Source organism: Macrosteles quadrilineatus, unplaced genomic scaffold (genome assembly GCF_028750875.1).
Source record: "Macrosteles quadrilineatus isolate MER2022 unplaced genomic scaffold, UCM_ALF_1.0 Scaffold_1__1_contigs__length_201487025, whole genome shotgun sequence".
Lineage (NCBI taxonomy): Eukaryota > Metazoa > Arthropoda > Insecta > Hemiptera > Cicadellidae > Macrosteles > Macrosteles quadrilineatus.
Window position 1 is genome coordinate 24,775,282 of NW_026542594.1, and position 18,226 is coordinate 24,793,507.

An 18,226-nucleotide genomic window follows, 5' to 3' on the forward strand; every position below is an offset into this window, starting at 1 on the left:
GTTTAACCTGAGGTTGATCGTACCCATTGCCGTAAACACTCTAAGCCAGCTTTTAATGAGCTGTGATTTACTAATTTATAACATGAAAATCTCATAACTAAACCCCTACCTGAAAATTCCGTTGACATGAATAACTAATTAATTAACTAACTGTGGAATATGAAAGCCGATTGAAGTAAAGTAATTTGCAAATAAATTAATCGTATTGACAGCAGAGAATAATTGAGCAATTTAGAACCATGTGAATTAGTGACTTGGTTTCAACAAGCTGAATGCTGGTTCCTCTTAAGGAGAAACATACATATTTAATTGTAAAACTACATCCTAAAACCCCTGGTTTCTCCATGGCAACCCCTGACTAAAAATTAACTACATCATGTTGCTAATTCTGACAGCCTAATGTTTTATACTTATATTTAAATACTTATCGACTAAATTATATAGAGAGAAGTCATCCGGATTGTCGATCTTACACTTTACAAGACTGAGAAGGGACGAGAGAGAGGTTTTTGGACTTTTGTCATTTTGCTGCGTTTGGCACTGGTCCAGACTGAAAGTGATTTCAGACAGTATGTTCAGCTTGCGCGCCGGGTACATATATAAACCAGTGACGTGCACGGCACACAGGGATTACGTGCATAATAAAAGAACGGTGTTTTGTGTTGTTTGGTTGGAATACTGGTGTGCGACAAAGTAAGTAAATGCAGCAATTAGCAGCTTTCTGTACTATAATCAGTGCAAGGAAGCCCACTTTGTCAGGTGACTGTAGAAAAAAATAATTACGTAACTTTTAATTGCAAAGAGTAGTAATTTATGGTTACTGTAGTATTTATTTTTAAATGGTACCTATTCTATTCTTGCTTTTTTAATCTGCATAAGCCCATTTGTAATTATTCTTGGGACTCGAGATTCGAAGATTTGAGATTCAAGATTTGATTTTTTAGGATTCGGATTCGAGATTCAAAATTCCTGGATTTGACCATCACTAACTGAAAATAAATTGACAAAAGACTGCCTGAAACCAACTGATGTGTGTGAATTGACCTTCAAAGCGCAGTAACTACTTTGGTTCAATGGATAAAAACTGTTAACCTATTAAACTTCTCATGTATATTACAGCTGGGCAGTAAAATATTTCTAAATAATTAAAATTGCATAGGATTATGAAAGGCTTACAGATACAGGTTTATGAATTTAGGATAACATAATGAATTACTAAACGCAGTTTGGCTGTAATAATTTAAATAATTTATATTCACCTTTTTAACCGACTGTTTCCACAGACAATTTGACTACCACCTGTGTCAAGAAAGTGCTGCGTAGCTCTGCCTCCACCTCCTGAGCTATGCTGCGTATCCGCTTGATCACCATCTTCTCACAGCGTATGTGAGGACAAGTGACCAGCACTACTGCCATCAGTGTACCTGTGTAACACAATGTGTCAAGAATGTACAGCATAACTCTGCCTCCACCTCCTGAGCTGCTGCATGTTATTTTACCTTGATTTTGTAAAATTTTTCATTTTTCCTATAACTGATAAATTTGTAACGGGTCAAATGTGTAGGGGGTAAAATAACGGCTAAACCACGAAACTTAAACAGCTGAATGTAAGCTGTTGTTGTGCCCTAGTCGCGACGCTAAACTGACATCGTACCTAACCTCAAATTCCAAGACCGCAGACGACGTTGGTGTCAGTTTGGTTGTTTGACTGCGTCTGAGGGCGGGCTACGGGAGAAAATAAGAGCAGCTGAGCCACCTTTTGAGTGAGGCGGCTACAAAGCTTGTGGAAGCTGTCATGCGCCTGCCTTCGCCGATACGGGTCTCAGCTGACTTTAATTCTGCTAGCCAATCAACAGGCGAGTTAACCTTCGTCTCGAATCTGGGACGAGGGTGAACGAGAGAAGAAGAAGGATTGTTTTTCTGATTCCCAGCTGAGAGGGATTCGCTCGTTCGTCTTCGTTTTGAAGTGAAGTGATTTGGCGGTGCTTCGTAAATTCAAATTCGCTAAAGTTACGTTTCATCCGTTTTGAAGTTAAATATTTGTACATCGTGTGCACGCAAAATCGTTAAGGGAATATTTTTTGTCGTAGGTAAGTTGTGCAATAAACAACTTAGGTTTACGCATATTATTTCTCCACCAGTTCTGTTTCGACAAAACTTCGCTGAAAGTTTGCAGGCTAGGCCTGATTCGCAGACCTAGTCATACGCAACCAACAATTTGAATAGTTAAGTACTGCAGTTGGTGACATAGCTTTTTAATTAACGTTTCTTAATCCGTCTTGGGACTTTCTTTTTTAATTCTTAAAACCCTTTTTAAAGTTCCCCAAACGTCCCAAAGTTTGTTCCAGCAGACAGGTTTCTGCTGGACAATTTCTGTCGAAGTTGGTTCAAGTTGCACGTGAGAAAGTTAAAAGTTTTAGTTTTTCGTTTTCAGCTCAAGGAGCAGTTTTATTGTTTTAGTTTCAGTTTTTCTCGTTTCGTTTCTCACCTGGACAATTTAAGCAAACTTGTGTTTTTTTTTTGTTTAATAAATTCGGACTCTGTGGGAATTAGGCTAGGCTAGGCCTATCTTGTACTAACCTTGTTTGTTACAGGTTCACGTCTTAACCCCGTAGGTAAGCAGGGTGACTACTAGTTGTCTCGTTGAGTTAGCTAGTAGAGTGTCACATAGATATTTGCCCACAGAGTTAAGTTAAAATTATTAATTTTCCCACAAGCCCCAGACTAGAGTGGTGATTTCAAGTGTGGTGTTTGGTAACCTGCAACGTTCGTCTCGAGCTCTGATAACCAGGGCTATCAAATTTAGGCTATCCAAATCACTATCGAATCCTGGGAAAATCCCCGCGACCAGACTTGGGCGATTCATGGGATCTCGTTTCTCGTATCGGTGGCGTAATTTCCCACCTGTCGCCAGCCAGGAAAATTACGTCACAAATTAAATAGGCTGTACTGATAAATTAAGTAGCTATTCTACCCTTAAAGGAGGTTAAGGAATCACTAGACAAAATCAAGGTAAAAACCCCTCTTATTTATAACTAACAAAAGAAGAAGAAGCATATTTTACCATCTTCCAGTTCATTAAACATCTCCATCCTGACTTGAATGTTGTACGGCAGCTCGTCAGGGAGATAATCCAACAGTTTGGCCTTGACTGTGTCGACAATAACCTTCTCTGGCTTCTGGTCTGTAAACGTATCATCTGAGTAGACCCACCTTCCACGCTGAGCATACTGCATCAGGTATTCCTATGAGACACAAAAGAAATTAACTGTCATCGTAAAGATTAAAATACTGATCCTATCATTTTCAATATAGGCTATAATAATTGTTGTCATCGTTGTACAAAATGAGGTAACAATATTTTTTCTACCAACGCTTTTTGTTAAGGAACAGTTTGAATCCTCGGAAATGCGACTGTTTGGCACCACAAGCTGAAGTATCTTGTGTTACAAATGCACAAAACATAATTTTCCATCAAGATTAGTTTCCCAGTTTAAACTGTGGTTTTTATCTGGTAAACAATTCATTCTTAGGTTCAGTTAGCACTAGTGTATGCTTCATTTCACTAAGATTTCAACTAGGAACAACTTGCGATGGTGTTATTTGAAGTTTCTTAATCAAAGCTTCTTTAAAACTATTTATCTGTTATATCCCGCATAGAGGATGACCATAGTTGAGCTTGATGAGCTAGTTATCTTGACTAGCAGTATGTAACTTAGTATGTATGTATGTATGTATGTATGTATGTATGTACTTAGCCATTTACATAATAGCAACACTATAAATTAAATTAAAGAAAAGTTCTTTTACTCAGTGAATTTTAAATAAATATATTATGTTTTTCAGAGATTGAATATAAAATATCCGTTAGCATTATTTTTTATTCCAACAATTTTTGACTAAACTTGAGATCTGGTCAACCTTTAGTGACACATTTTCATCTACTATGAACCCTTCTTGCTGATGAGCTTAACGCATGTGTACACTCAATAAATGTGTACACTAACTGTAATAAATGTAATCCTACTAATCCTACTAATATTATAAATGAGAAAGTTTGGATGTATGGATGTATGGATGTATGTTTGTGACAAGTGAACGCGAAAAATACTGGTCGGATTGGGCTGAAATTTGGCATGATGATAGCTCACATTCCCAATTAACATATAGGCATGTTCTTATTTCAAAAATCCTTTCGGGCTCCGCCCCAGTGGCTCTGGAGTTTCCCATGTTAACCTTATGAGAAATGGAATTATTGAATCTTAACAGCTGTTTCAATTAAACAAGTTGGTTCTGTTCTATGATGTTCAATAGCATTAAAGTTACAAGGATTACCAACAGGGTGCAGCACTATTATTTCTTTTACATTTATGACAACAGCTAATTTGCAACCAAAAGGCGAGTGAGCGCAGCGAACGAACTTCAACCTGGAGGCGAGTTAGCGTAGCGAACGAGCTAACCTGAAGGCAAGTGAGCGCAGCGAACGAGCTCCAACCTAAAGGTGAGTGAGCGTAGCGAACGAGCTCCAACCTAAAGGTGAGTGAGCGTAGCGAACAAACTTCAACCAGGACATGATTGAGCCATGCGAACGAGATAATCTTAAAAAAATTAAGAAGTTAAACGGGGCAAAGCCCGCGGGTTACAGCTAGTAATCTAATAAATGTAATAATGTGTACACTAACTCAATTTTAATTCAATTTAAAATTTCAATTTCTTTAATTTTCTTAACTTTACCAGTTCTGAAACCCTGAAACATATTTCAATTCATATTTCTCAAGCTTCCTGAACTTGGTAATTCTACCCATTATTTCCTGTTTTCAATACTCAATCTCCGTAGCTGTTATTCCTAATCATCATTTCCTGTTTACAATATTTTCCAATGATCAGACAGTCTGGGCTAGTTCCCAAAAATAAGTGCAAACTACGCATGTGTTTTCCGGTGACAGTGACAGAGAATATGCCAATAAACTTCTGGAAGTCTCTACACGTGGACTCACAAAAACCAATCAGGTGAAAGAAGACCCTGGTTGTATGACGTTTCACCACCCGATTGGCGGAGAGGTTCCGGCAACTGTGGCGACCCTCTAGATTATCTTTCGATGAAGTGTTGCGCGCGTGTGTTGTGTATGTGTTTAAGTTTAGCTCCCATAGCCTGTTGTCACTTTAGTGGCAGAAGTTAGGTTGTGCAAACATCAAGTGAAATATGTATTTATCAATTTAAATCCATTTGTAACCATAATTTTTTGTAATTCTAAATCTGCTTGCTCAATCACAAAATAATTAAAAGAAAATGTTTTAAACATTTGATTCTCTCTCCCTAGAGAGAAATTTTTAAATTTAATTTCAAATTTACTACATATACTTTTATAATTCTAATTTATACTTTCATTTATTATTTTATTTTTCCATGCACTCCATCTCCCTAATCACCAGGCCTTCAATCTTTTGATCTTAGCTTTAAGTTCTTTCTTTTAAAATACCCCTTCTCTGCTGTTCATTTGCCATTTTTATTTCATTGTATTTACAAATTTTGTTTGTTCAATCTGTAGGTACTCATTGTTTCTGTAATTTGAAATTTTACTCTTAATTTCTTTATTTCATCCCTCTTATAACAGAATGCCATTGTTTCACTGTTCCTGTACCTCAAACTAATGTCAAGCGAGTTCAGTCAAATCAAATTAAAAGCATATATTAACTTGCAAGCTTTATTTCATCCCTCTTATAACAGAATGCCATTGTTTTACTGTTCCTGTACCTCAAACTAATGTCAAGCGAGTTCAGTCAAATCAAATTAAAAGCATATATTAACTTGCAAGCTCCGGCTTGAATATGGTGAACGGCTGTGCTAACTCTTCGTCTGCTCCGTGTAATTTGTGTAAAAAGCTGATAAAGAAGGGTAGTCGTGGTATTTATTGCGATGGATTGTGTGACGGATGGTATCATCCTACGTGTGTTAACATCGAGGATGACTGCTATGACAAAATAACGGAGTTATCGGACATTGTTAAGTGGTACTGCAATGCATGTGCTGGGAAGGTTGACAAGGTGATTGCCAGTGCTCCAATTCTTGACGAACTTTTCAGTCTACTTGGATGTGTAGACAAGTTAGTAACTTCTGTGAGCAGCTTATTGCAGGACAATATTAACATCAAAAAGTCAATTAACGATTTATCGATTACTAACAAAAGGTTATGTAAACGTCTAAATGAAGTAATGAAACCGGATACTGACGAAGTCAAGAGTACGACGAGTTATCCGAAAGAAACTGACTTGACCTCGGCAGTAGTTGTCAGCTCTGAGGTGCACCAGACGAAGCTGCAGACGAAAAAAGGCGATAACCTCAATCGTGGTGGTGAAACGGGATCTCATGCACTGGGTGAAATGATCAACATCAACAGTGAGTGTGAAGATGTCAACACTGACTATGATGAGCATTTCCCTTCAATTGAAACTTCAAATAGTAAGCTGGCTTGGAAAACTGTTCCTAGTAGGCAAGATCGTAAACGCAAGAGTGTAAAAAAAAGGCTGAGTGATCCTATCATCGGCACTAAAGTTGATACTGGTGATTCGCTAAAGGTTCGAATCTTTGAGAAGAAGGAGTGGATATTTGTCTCCAGATTCACCGAAGAAGTGAGCAAAGAAGACATTCTGCAATATACAAGGAAAAGTAACATTGAGGTAGACTGTGTGGAATTGAAAACGAAACATAGCTCGTACAGGTCGTTTAAGATAGGTGTTAAACCTGAGGATTTCACCAAGATCTTGGACGGTGCTTTCTGGCCTCAAGGAACTCTAGTTCGGGAGTTTGTGGTTAATCGGTTTAGGCCTAACTTTTTGAGGTCTCAGACTTTTTTACCGAGAAACCAAGTCAACCCAGCGATATCCTAGACACTGTCCCTAGTGACGTTGCTCTTAACCTGTGCACAATCAATGTACAGTGTTTAAGGAATAAAACTATTGAGTTGGAATTACTCTGTGCCGATAATAGTCTTGACGTTTTGGTGGTGTCCGAACACTGGTTAGTGTCTGTAGAAGTTCAGTGTTACAGCAACATTGGTGAACTCGGTCTTGCCTCTCATTTTTGCAGGAAAAATCCTAGTGGCGGTGTCGCCATATATGTTAAGCCTGGTGTACAGGTTTGGATCTAAGCAACTACTGTGAAGAGTTTGAGGGTGAGTTTGCTGCAGTTTTGATGCATGATTTTTATCTTATCGTAGTAGCCATGTATCGATCCCCTAGTGGTTCTGTTCAACGATTCTTTTCCCTTTTGGAACTGTGTTTGACATTTTTAATTACCTTTAATCTATCGATAGTTATTGGCACGGACCATAATATAGACTTATTGAAGCATAATAATGATTCTGTAGACTTTTTGAATACTCTACGTAGCTTTGGATTGTACAGCAGTGTTTTAGTCCCTACAAGGAACAATGCTTCTTTGGACTCCTTTCTCACTAATTTAAACTCATGGGAGTATGATGTAGTTGTCAGTGATGAACAGATAGCTGACCATAAGCATGTTCTCTTAATGCTTAAGTCCCGTAACATTTTAAAACGTTCGCCTAAACTGGTAACTTTTAGACTCTCTAATGATTTTAGAATGAATCTTTTTATTAATGACGTGGCAAACCATGTGCCAATATGGTTCAATGATGTATGTGCGCTTCCAGCGGAGGTGGCCTTTACGGATTTCTTTTTGAAATTTAAGGATACATTTGATCTGCACTTTCCTCTAATTCAAAAGACTATACCGGTAAGCCCTGTTGGCAGTACATTGTCAAGTGTGAATAGGCCTAATAAACTTAAAAATTGGTACTCTACAGAGCTTGCCAATTTCAAACAATATATTTTGTCTGTGCGTGACTTGACCAAGTCAGATCCGTCCATGCTCCCTCATCTGCAGGGTTTGAGAAAGGAATATCGTAGGCGGCTGCGAGTGGCGAAACAGTCTGCGGCTGCTGACATGGTAGCAAGGGCTGCCAACCCTTGCAAGGCAGCGTGGGGTCTTATTAACCGGAGCAGGTCCAGTCCCAGAAGTGATGATGAGACCGACTTCGCTTCTGCGGAGGATTTCAACTTGTTTTTCCTCGACTCTGTAGACAATATCGTGAGTGGTATTTTAGGAAATAAGGTGGATTATTTAAATAGTATTCCTATACCACAAGTAGGCTTTGAGTGGATGATGGTTACACCCACTGATGTTGTAAATATTGTAAATAGTTTTAAACCATCATGTAGTAAGGATGTGTTTGATATGTCCACTGAGTTTTTGAAAAAAATTGTACCTTATATTGCCGCAATACTAGCTCATCTATTCAATTGCTGTCTATTAGAAGGGGTTTTTCCGGAAGTCCTAAAAAGGGCAAGGACTGTACCTGTGTACAAAAAGGGGCCCAGAAATAGCATGGCTAGTTATACACCTGTATCTCTGTTACCAGTTTTTAGTATGATCCTTGAGGGTTTAATGTTAAACCAGTTGTATGGCCATTTTGAGTTGCATGGTCTCCTTGTTCCGGCACAGCATGGTTTTCGGAGAGGTTTTTCCACAGTCACCGCTGTGGACTCCCTCATACAGGTTGTTTTGGACACTTTCGAGAGGCAGTCTTCTACTGCTGTTCTCTTGTGTGACTTATCTCGCGCCTTTGATTGTATGTCGCATAATATTCTTTTAAATAAACTTGAGAGACTCGGACTGGGGGAGTTTGCACTCAGGGTGGTCCGTTCATATCTTGAAGACAGGTCTCAGGTGGTAAGCTGGGCTGGTAACCATTCCAGTGACCATCAAGTGAAGCATGGGGTCCCTCAGGGCTCGATACTTGGGCCTTTCCTATTTATTGTGGCCATGAATGACATTTATTACAATGTGTCAAATGATGTGCTGCTATACGCAGATGACACAACCCTGTTTGCTAGTGATTCAGATCCTGTAGTTGCTAAACTAGCTGTAAATAGAATGTTTAATACTGCCACTGATTGGTTCTCGGGCAATAGACTAGCTCTTAACCAAGGGAAAACACAGGAAATCCTTTTCAGTCTTAGTAAGAATGTGGATAAGCAAGAGGCAGTAAAATTGTTGGGTTTCACCCTTGACTCTGAGCTTGGGTGGAGTGACCACATTGAGGTACTGTGCACTAAGTTAAATAGAGTAACGTGTCTGCTTCGTAAGCTCTCATACGAGATGCCCTTTGATTTTGTAAGACTTGCTTTTTTTGCTTTTTTTCAGGCTCATGTTGTTTATGGAACTAGGCTATGGGGCCACTCCCCCCAGGCTCAGAAGATTCTGTTGCTACAGAAGAAGGCAGTCAGGGTAATCTGTAGGACTGAGTATCAGGCTCATTGTAAACCTTTGTTTTGTGAGTTGCAGATTATGACTGTTGTCAACGTTTATATTTTTCAGTGTCTCATGGCCATTAAAGAATCAGAAAACACACTCGCTCGAAATTCAGATGTACACCAGTATAAGACTAGATTCTGTAACAATATTCACAGTTATAATAGAGTTATAATAGACTAAGTAAAACCCAACAATGCTTCCCTGTTACAGGTATCAATCTCTTCAACTCTCTACCAGATCAAGTGAAATCTCTTCCAAATTCAAAATTTAAAATTATCCTGAAGAAGTGGCTATTGGCAAACCCTTTATATAAAATAGAAGATTTTTATGTTGCAATGAAGCATGGCCCATTTATTGTACTTTAGAATAGGAATCTGGAAGGTATACTATTTATTTATTTATTTATTTGCTTGCTTGTGCACCTGCATGGTTTTGCTGATTTGTTTTGTAGTCTTTAGTTTTTATTGCAGCTTTCTGTACTGTTTATTTTGGCTGTTTTTTTGACAATGCCTATTGTATTATTGTATACTGAATGGCTAATAAAATCATTTATCATTTATATATCATTTATCATTTACACATACCTTAAAATCATATTACTTATGGTACTACATGTGTGTACATTGACTGAAAAAAAAAACTGTTGTAGAAACATTTTCTAAACAGCTATTGGACATTGGGAAAGGCAAAACTGAAATAGACTAAACCACAAAAGAGATTTTGTTTTCTTCAAAATTATGTAAACTGCAACCAAATATTCAATCTGTTGTAGAAAATGCACTCCCAGACTGATTGCGAACGTGCAATTTTGGCCCCTAAAAATTATGATGTTAACAAGCCAAATCAGCAAATTCAATTGAAATTGCCAGGAGAGTTAGTAGAATATAGATCAATTGACACAGTAATGGATGAGGAGCAGGTTGTCAACCATCCCATCGAATTTCTAAACTCAACAGAGCCACCAGGATTGCCACACCACTTACTATCATTAAAAGAAGGAACTCCAATAATACTAATGAAAAACTTAAATCCACCCAAGCTGTGCAACGGGACCTGACTGACGATTAAAAAAAATGACACGAAACTTGATGGAAGCAACAATCAGTGGTAAGTTCAAAGGAGAAATAGTCTTAATCCCAAGAATACCGATGAATTCATCCGAATTACCTTTTGAATTCAAGCGACTACAATTTCCTTTGCGTCTTGTTTTCGTAATCACCATTAACAAGGCACAAGGGCATCCCAGACTGTCACTGGTTTAAATTTAGAAAATGCATGCTTTTCACACGGACAGATATACATTGCATGCTCACGTACGCCTAAAACTTGTATATTTACACCTAATGAAAATACAAAAAACCATTTACTATCCACTGGCATTAAAGTAAAATAAAATATTCTATTTTTGTTCTTGATATATTTTTTATTATTTATAGTAAACAACAGATTACCATTTAAAATAATAGTTGTTAAGCGCTGCAACGTGCGCTGGGTAACGCTAGTAGTTTATAAATAGTAAAAGAAATATATTTTCCTTTTAAAAAATAAAACCAATACATTTTTCCCATAAAATCTAGAGATATTTTATAAAAAAGAATGTACTTAACTACTTACACTACTTAATAAATAAATAACCAATTTAAATTTTAAAACTAATGAATTTTGGAAAATGATTTATTTTGTACAAATTGAATTATTTAATTAATACCCATCTTCATGACCAAGCATCTTTTAAATAGGTAATTTAATTACTTAGGGCCCGCCAATCCCAACCATTCAAAATCTCTATATATTATTGCTCTATATAGTGTGCAACACTACATGAATAACAGATAACTACCCAAGCAGTTAAACACTAAAAAAACCTTCAATTTTGTCAGAATACATTGTCTTTACTGCAATTATTATCATGATCAATTGAGATGGACACGTCACCTATGTGTGTATGTTAACCAAGGATGAGTGTAGGCCTATAATGGAATGTGAAGCCTTGTGTAGCTCTGTTACTGACTAAGATGAGCTGTTTCTTTTAAATTTTATATTTTTTATTATATTCATGTATCCACACCTGACAGTTCTGAGATGAGTCAACCAGTTGCCTAGAGTTTACTGTGCACTTTTATAATCAACTGTATAACAATTGAATATTTCTTACCATTACTTCCCCGACCCCTAAACCCTCCAGTGCTGACACCATAAATACTTGACTAAAGTTGGGCCAACCGCTCTGGTTTTTAATTTCTTGCATCACTTCTTTTTCCGTAACACTTCTTTTTCCAATTTTCTTATTTACATCTGGGTCAACAATAGACTTACAAGAGAGTCTATCAGCCAATTCCAACAAATAACGCTTTTTTTTAACAGTATCAACCTGGAAATAAAATTATAGGTGTTCAAATATTTAAGTGATTACGCTATGTTACAAGATTCACCCTTACAAACATGAAATTTATTCCAACACACTACAGTAAATTTCTTCTAATATACGCTCGGGACTTTACACATGCCAGATTATGAAATATTCCAGATTACAGGATGGATAGCAGGAATAATACGAGTCAAACAAGAATATGATTAAAATTGTGTATTTAACTCTTACAGCAGCTTTACTAGAGAATAAAACATTATACACCATACTAAAATGAAAAATACATTATCTTATCATAGAAGTAAAATGAGCTTGTTAGGCTTATAAAACATTTATTATCATGTGGAGTAACATGATTGGACTAAATCAACAATAACATAAGGGCCTTTGCACACTAGGCTGTACCAAGGCAGCCCCACCACATTAAATGTACAACAGCACACTGGGCCACTTTGGTAGCTTGGTCAGGCTCCTGGAAACACGGCCAAAATTGTGGTGGCCAGAGCCCCCCGATTTTGCTTGCCACCAGGCGAAAAGCATTGAATCATATGGAGCACTGCACACTAGCGCGACTCTGTGGCAACACCAGTAGCTACGTTTATTTTCTTTTTCTCCAGTGTAACTTGTAATCATGGCAAGGCTTGACATGGAACGTTTTATGGTCTTGACACCTCAACGTTACAAGCAGCTTTTGTTATGGTGGAATACAATCTCGGATCTGGTTGTGGTTCTTTCTGTAATCATTTCTTTAATCTTATGAATAGTTCGTAAAAGGTACTATCAGTCATTCTTGCATAGGCTATGTGTAAAACTTATCTGGGTTGTTTCTGAGGTCCACATTATAAGTAAAAAAACACGTATATTAAACTTGGATCATGTAAAAACAGGTGTAGCCATTATTTTCTCCTGATTTTTCTAATCTTATTCTGCAAAAAAAAAAAAACATAAAAGCTAACCCACAAGCTTCTTTCACATTCATCACAATCTATAGAACACAATAAACTGAGCAAGTGTTTGGGCCGATGAAGTGGCTTACCACTCAAGGTTACTCCCCACCGAATGCACTTACAAAGTGGCGCCACCATGGTGTGCAAAGGCCCTAAGACCAGTAGATAGAGAATGTTGGCCGGGATGTGAAGCAAGGATATTTATCTCGTCTGTATCAACATGACAGCTGCCGGCTGTGATGAGCCCTAGTGATGTGCACTACTAATGAAATGTTAATTGATATCAATAATATATGTAACACTATACCTTTGCATTATGAGTATTTCCATATCTAAGACAATGACCTTCAAAAAAGCATTAAAAATTGTTTCTAACATTTGTCGTCTTTTAGAAAAAGTTCATTTACATAATTAAAAACAAAAACTTTTTGGGTGAAGCAAAAATTCTGAAAACTTACAAATTAATTCATAATGTATGTATCTATAACCCGTCCGTTCGGCTATGATACCCAGCGGATTAGGGACCTTCTCGGAACTCAACTCACCCTCTCGACCCGCTCGTCGGGCTGGCCGGAGACAAACAGTGACTCACCTACTGTCACAGTCCCACAGATTTGTAACTTTTTTTTGTTTTAAGTTAAAATAAATTTTTGTTTTTAAATTTGAATTCTACATGAAATTCTAAAAATAATGAGCCCAAACACGATGTGGATACTTAATATCTACGATCTGAAAGTATTACAATTACTCTGTATCGTCACGAGCTTTGTCCGACTTTCAGATCATAGATATTAAGTATCCACGTCATGTTTGGACTCATTATTTTTGGAATTTTATGTAGAACCTTTGACTGGAACCAAGTTTGAAATGTAAATTCATTCTGATACATTCGGACCAGTAACTCATTCTTTAAGAGAAAATTACAATAATTTTCAATGATGATAATGATAATGATAATTTATTTGCACATAACATACAAACTTTAAAATACTTTAAAACATAACAATAAAATTCAAGCGCACATCTGATTACTAGCTTTGAACCTCGTTGGCTCCATAGAGGTATATTTTTTAATGCACTCAATGTTATTTAAATGGGTTTCATAACTTCACTGAGTGAGTTTTTGAAACTTTACTTCACTCGTGAAGTAAAGAAGTGGTTTACATCACGCTTGGGATAGGGAAGTTTAACATGGCGGGTTAGGTAAAATAACATTGAGTGCTCAAACTAAAAAATTATACCTCTATGGAGCCAACGACGTTTAACGCTAGAAATCAGCTGTGCGCTTGAATTTTATTGTTATGTTTTAAAGAATGTTCCTAACCTACCTTTTGTTTGTAAAAGAACGTTACTCTTAGAAGATGAGTGAAATGGATAATGAAAAAAAATATGCCTACGTAACCCCCTGTATATTGTCGGGTCAGGTAAAATCTTGTACGTTACACGTTACGCAAGAGCGTGTTTATATCACTTAGGTGAAATATGCAACTCGCTTCCGCTCGTTGCACAAAATTCACCTGCGTGATATAATGCTCTTAATACACTTGTAAGGTAAATAGGTATAACATACACCAACAAAACCACAGGACCCCTGCTCTTCTCCAAAGTTACTAAACCTGCATTTAACTAACTTAATACAAAAAGAAATGTAAAAGTTTTAGCTAGTCTTACCTTATTTAAAATCAAAACTGAATGCTTATAAGGATATAGGTGGAGAAGCCTCAACACTTTAGGGTCCAATTTTCCTCTAGTGAAAGAATTGCTTGTGTCATGAATAACTCCAATGACATTGGATTCTGTTATAGCTAGCTCTCCGTCCCTCAGAAACGTTTGTTCCAAATTGTGCCTGTAAAAGCAAAATATTTTCTGTTCATAGCAATTTAGATTTAGATTTGTTATATATTTTATAGAAGGAAGCAGCTAGCTACTGCCGTTGACATTGAACAGTGCAGATAGACTTCTCATCCTTTAGTAAAATTTGAACCTTTGTGTATTTGTGTTGGTATAGATTAACTTAGAGTATGCTGATTTTGCTGTGTTATTTTAAGATTTGTGCTTTATTGTTAATAATACAACTGGAGGACAAGTTGTTTTTTTTTCTTTATACCTAATTAGGCTAGTTTGTTTTATATACCTAAATAGTGTTAGAACAGATTATATAACAAGAAACAAAAAGGAAAGCAGAAGGAACTATTATATCCTATATATACAATCAGCTGATAATATAAAATTAAATGTCCTTTGTTTATTATGAATGCAAAACAAACAAAATAAGACTTCGGTTAGAGTTACTACATCTTTACATTATGAACCTTGTTGAACTTGTTGAAAAAAAAATAATAAAAAAACAGCCTCTATCTTATCATGGCTCTTATGGAAACCTTTTCCATCAATTTTGTATCCTAAGTAGTTCACAGACTCTTGAAAAAATTTAATTTTATTCTTGTTTATGTACAAGTTGTTTTCCTTCAACGTTCCAACACCTTGATCGTGTGTAGTTTTGTTTCTTCAATAGTCCTTCCTTGAACTATTATATCATCAAAGAAAACAGCAGTACCTTCCAGTCCAGTTAAAACTGCGTCCATGTAGCGTTGCCATATGTTTGGAGCTGTTTTTATTCCAAACATAAGTCTATTTACCTTAAAAACTCCCATATGAGTAGAGGCTGTTTTGAAATGTCCCATACCCACTAACGTTACTGAATTGAAGCAGTTTCTTGGGCTTGTAAACTATTATCACAGGTGTCTACTTAACCTTGCAACTAAGATACATCCATTATATGATTATCCATTATTATTATGTATATGAACTGCTACATAAGAAGAAAACCTATACATGGACAAAACGATGTAATGATGCTTTTGAGGGCATTAAGAAGGAAATCACAACAGAGAGGGTTCTTACAACATTTTCACCAAACCTACCACTGATATTGGCAACGGACGCTTTGCCTCATGGACTATCTGCTGTTTTATCTCACAAGATGCCGGATGGAACAGAACGACCTATAGCTTTTGCTTCAAGGACATTAAGTAAAGCAGAACAAAATTACAGCCACATTATTAAGGAAGCGACTGCGATCTACTGGGGTGTTCATAAGTTTTTCCATTACTGCTATGGTCGAAAGTTTACACTTATAACTGACAACAAACCATTGTCTTCTATTTTCCATCCCTCAAAATGCCTACCACCCTTAACCGCCACTCGAATGTTACACTACGCTGTATTTCTGTCAGGTTTCGACTACGAAATACAGTATCGTAAAGCATCAAATAGATTTCCTGTTAACAATACATGTGATCATCGAGAAACCTTAGATGAAACAGTATCAGACAAATACCTTTTACAAGTACAACTGAATTCCCTTCTGTCACAAGTAATGAAGTAAGAGAAACTATGAACGATCCAGAATTACAGTTGGTATACAATGCACTACTGACATCCTCTTACATTACAAAGCCTGAACAATACAAAGGATTAGAGGTCAATTGAAAATGGATGTTTATTTAGAGGAGTTTGAGTTGTAATTCCATGTGCTTTACGAAAAACTATTCTGAAAGAACTACATGACGCTCACACAGGCATAACAAAAATGAAAGAACTAGCCAGGCAGTATCGTTGGTGGCCTACAGTGAATTCTGACATAGAAAACTATGAAAATTCATGTAAACCATGTGCATTGAATAAAAACGATCCTCCAAAGTACCATGAACCATGGCCAAACTCCAATATTCTTTAAGAAAGGGTGCACATAGATCATGCAGGACCATTCAGAGGTACAGTACATACTTTTTCATAGCAGTAGATTCATACACAAAGTGGTTGGAGGTAAAGGAAACAAAAAGCATACCTATCTAGTTTCTCCACTATAAGAATCTTAAGAGAAATGTTTGCAAGATTCGGCATTCCAAGTACAGTTGTTAGTGATAGGCCGGCGATAATGTTTAAGTTCGAGACTACAGAAGTAATCAACCTAAATGGAAATTTGGTAAGGTGGTCAAAATATTAGGAAACTGCCATTATGAAGTTGAAGTTGAAGGTTTAATGGTTAAATGCCATGTTGATCAAATACGCTCTACACTAGTATCTTTAAATGAACAGTCCAATGAAGCCCTAGAGTTTGAGTCACAGAAACATGCACAAGTGGTAAACAAACCAAATTACTCTCCTCAAGCATCATACAGGACAAAGAATTTTTATCCTTCATCTGTAATAAGAAGATCTCAGAGAATACTGAAGAGGCAATAAGCTGATTCTTTTCCAGAGAAGATTATTATATCCTGTATATACAATCAGCTGATAATATTAAGTTAAATGTTCTTTGTTTATTATGAATGCAAAACAAACAAAATAAGACTTCAGAGTTACTACATCTTTACATTATAAACCTTGTTAAACTTGTTAATAAATAACTGTGCTTTAAGTTGGTGTTTAATATACAAAAGGGACTATCCTTAACCCTAGCAGTGGCCAATGTTAGAAGTGGGGAATGGCCAACACATTTGGGCGATTTTGCAGACCTTTTTTTGAAAATTCGTAAAAATTCAACCGTACAAGTAAACCTAGCCAACCTCGTATCCATTTTGTTCGGAAAGAACAGGAGAATCTAGAAATAGTAATATAATAATGATTTAGATAGTGTATTTTTTTTCGGTAAAGTGATTTTTGTTGATTTTTTTTTAATTTCGAAAGCGGCCTCGGTATTTTTTTTTCTACTGATTTTTTATGGGAAATTCATTAGGCTGTATACATTTTGTAGACAATCTAATTCCCTAGGCCTACATAGAAAAATATAACATGTTAGGAAAATATTTTTTTTTATAAGTTTTTGGGGCGAAATACAATAACAAATGGAGAACCAAAAAAATTGAAAACCGTACAGTGTTAGTTTGTGTTGTAAAAAGTTATATAGTATATGTGTATACTAATAATGATATATACATGTTTGTAAAGCTAATGAAGTAAGGAATAAAAAAAAAGTCATAAAGTTTATGGTAAAAAAAATTTTTATTTATAAATAAAAAAATGTTTTTGTATTTTAGAGATTTTGTGAGAAAAAAATCATAGTATTTAGTATAAAACTTTTGTACCAAATGTTTTTACTTCAAACCAACATAAACATCTTGTAGTGTATTCAATTACCTACATAAAAATGTATAACATGTTGGGTAAAAATTTATAATGCCAAAACCTTTATCCAGTGCACAATGCCCCTGATGCTGAAGAGGCATACTCTGCATTCCAAAGGACTGTAAGGCTCATACTGGACCATGCCTGCCCTATCAAAAAAATAAGAGCTAAGCAGAAAGGACAGAAAATTAAGGTTCAGTATGATGAAGAAGTCAAAATACTAAAAGAAGATTTTCTAGATGCCTAAAAAATGAAGTTATTAAGTTACTTTTGCAAGTGCAAATTGGCTCACAATTGCAAATTAATATAAAAAAAATTCTTCTGTGAGTGCTAAAAACTTAATTATTAGACGTAAACTACAATCAATAAATGTGGCAAAGTACAAAATGAGTGATATTGATAAATGTACAATTTCCCAATTAATTAGAACTAGAGGTCGTCCAATGG

General features: G+C 36.3%; 1 protein-coding gene across 1 annotated transcript in view; it reads right to left on the bottom strand.

The window, feature by feature from the left end:
* Positions 1–18,226, bottom strand: part of LOC128982886 (GTPase Era, mitochondrial) — a 28,134-nt gene that overhangs the window by 5,788 nt on the left and 4,120 nt on the right. The window contains exons 3-6 of the mRNA XM_054401936.1: positions 14,321–14,495; positions 11,490–11,705; positions 3,065–3,245; positions 1,260–1,424 (exon numbers count right to left, since the gene is read on the bottom strand). Coding sequence (XP_054257911.1) covers positions 1,264–1,424; positions 3,065–3,245; positions 11,490–11,705; positions 14,321–14,495 — 733 coding nt within the window. The 3' untranslated portion in view covers positions 1,260–1,263. The remainder of the gene's footprint in view (positions 1–1,259; positions 1,425–3,064; positions 3,246–11,489; positions 11,706–14,320; positions 14,496–18,226) is intronic.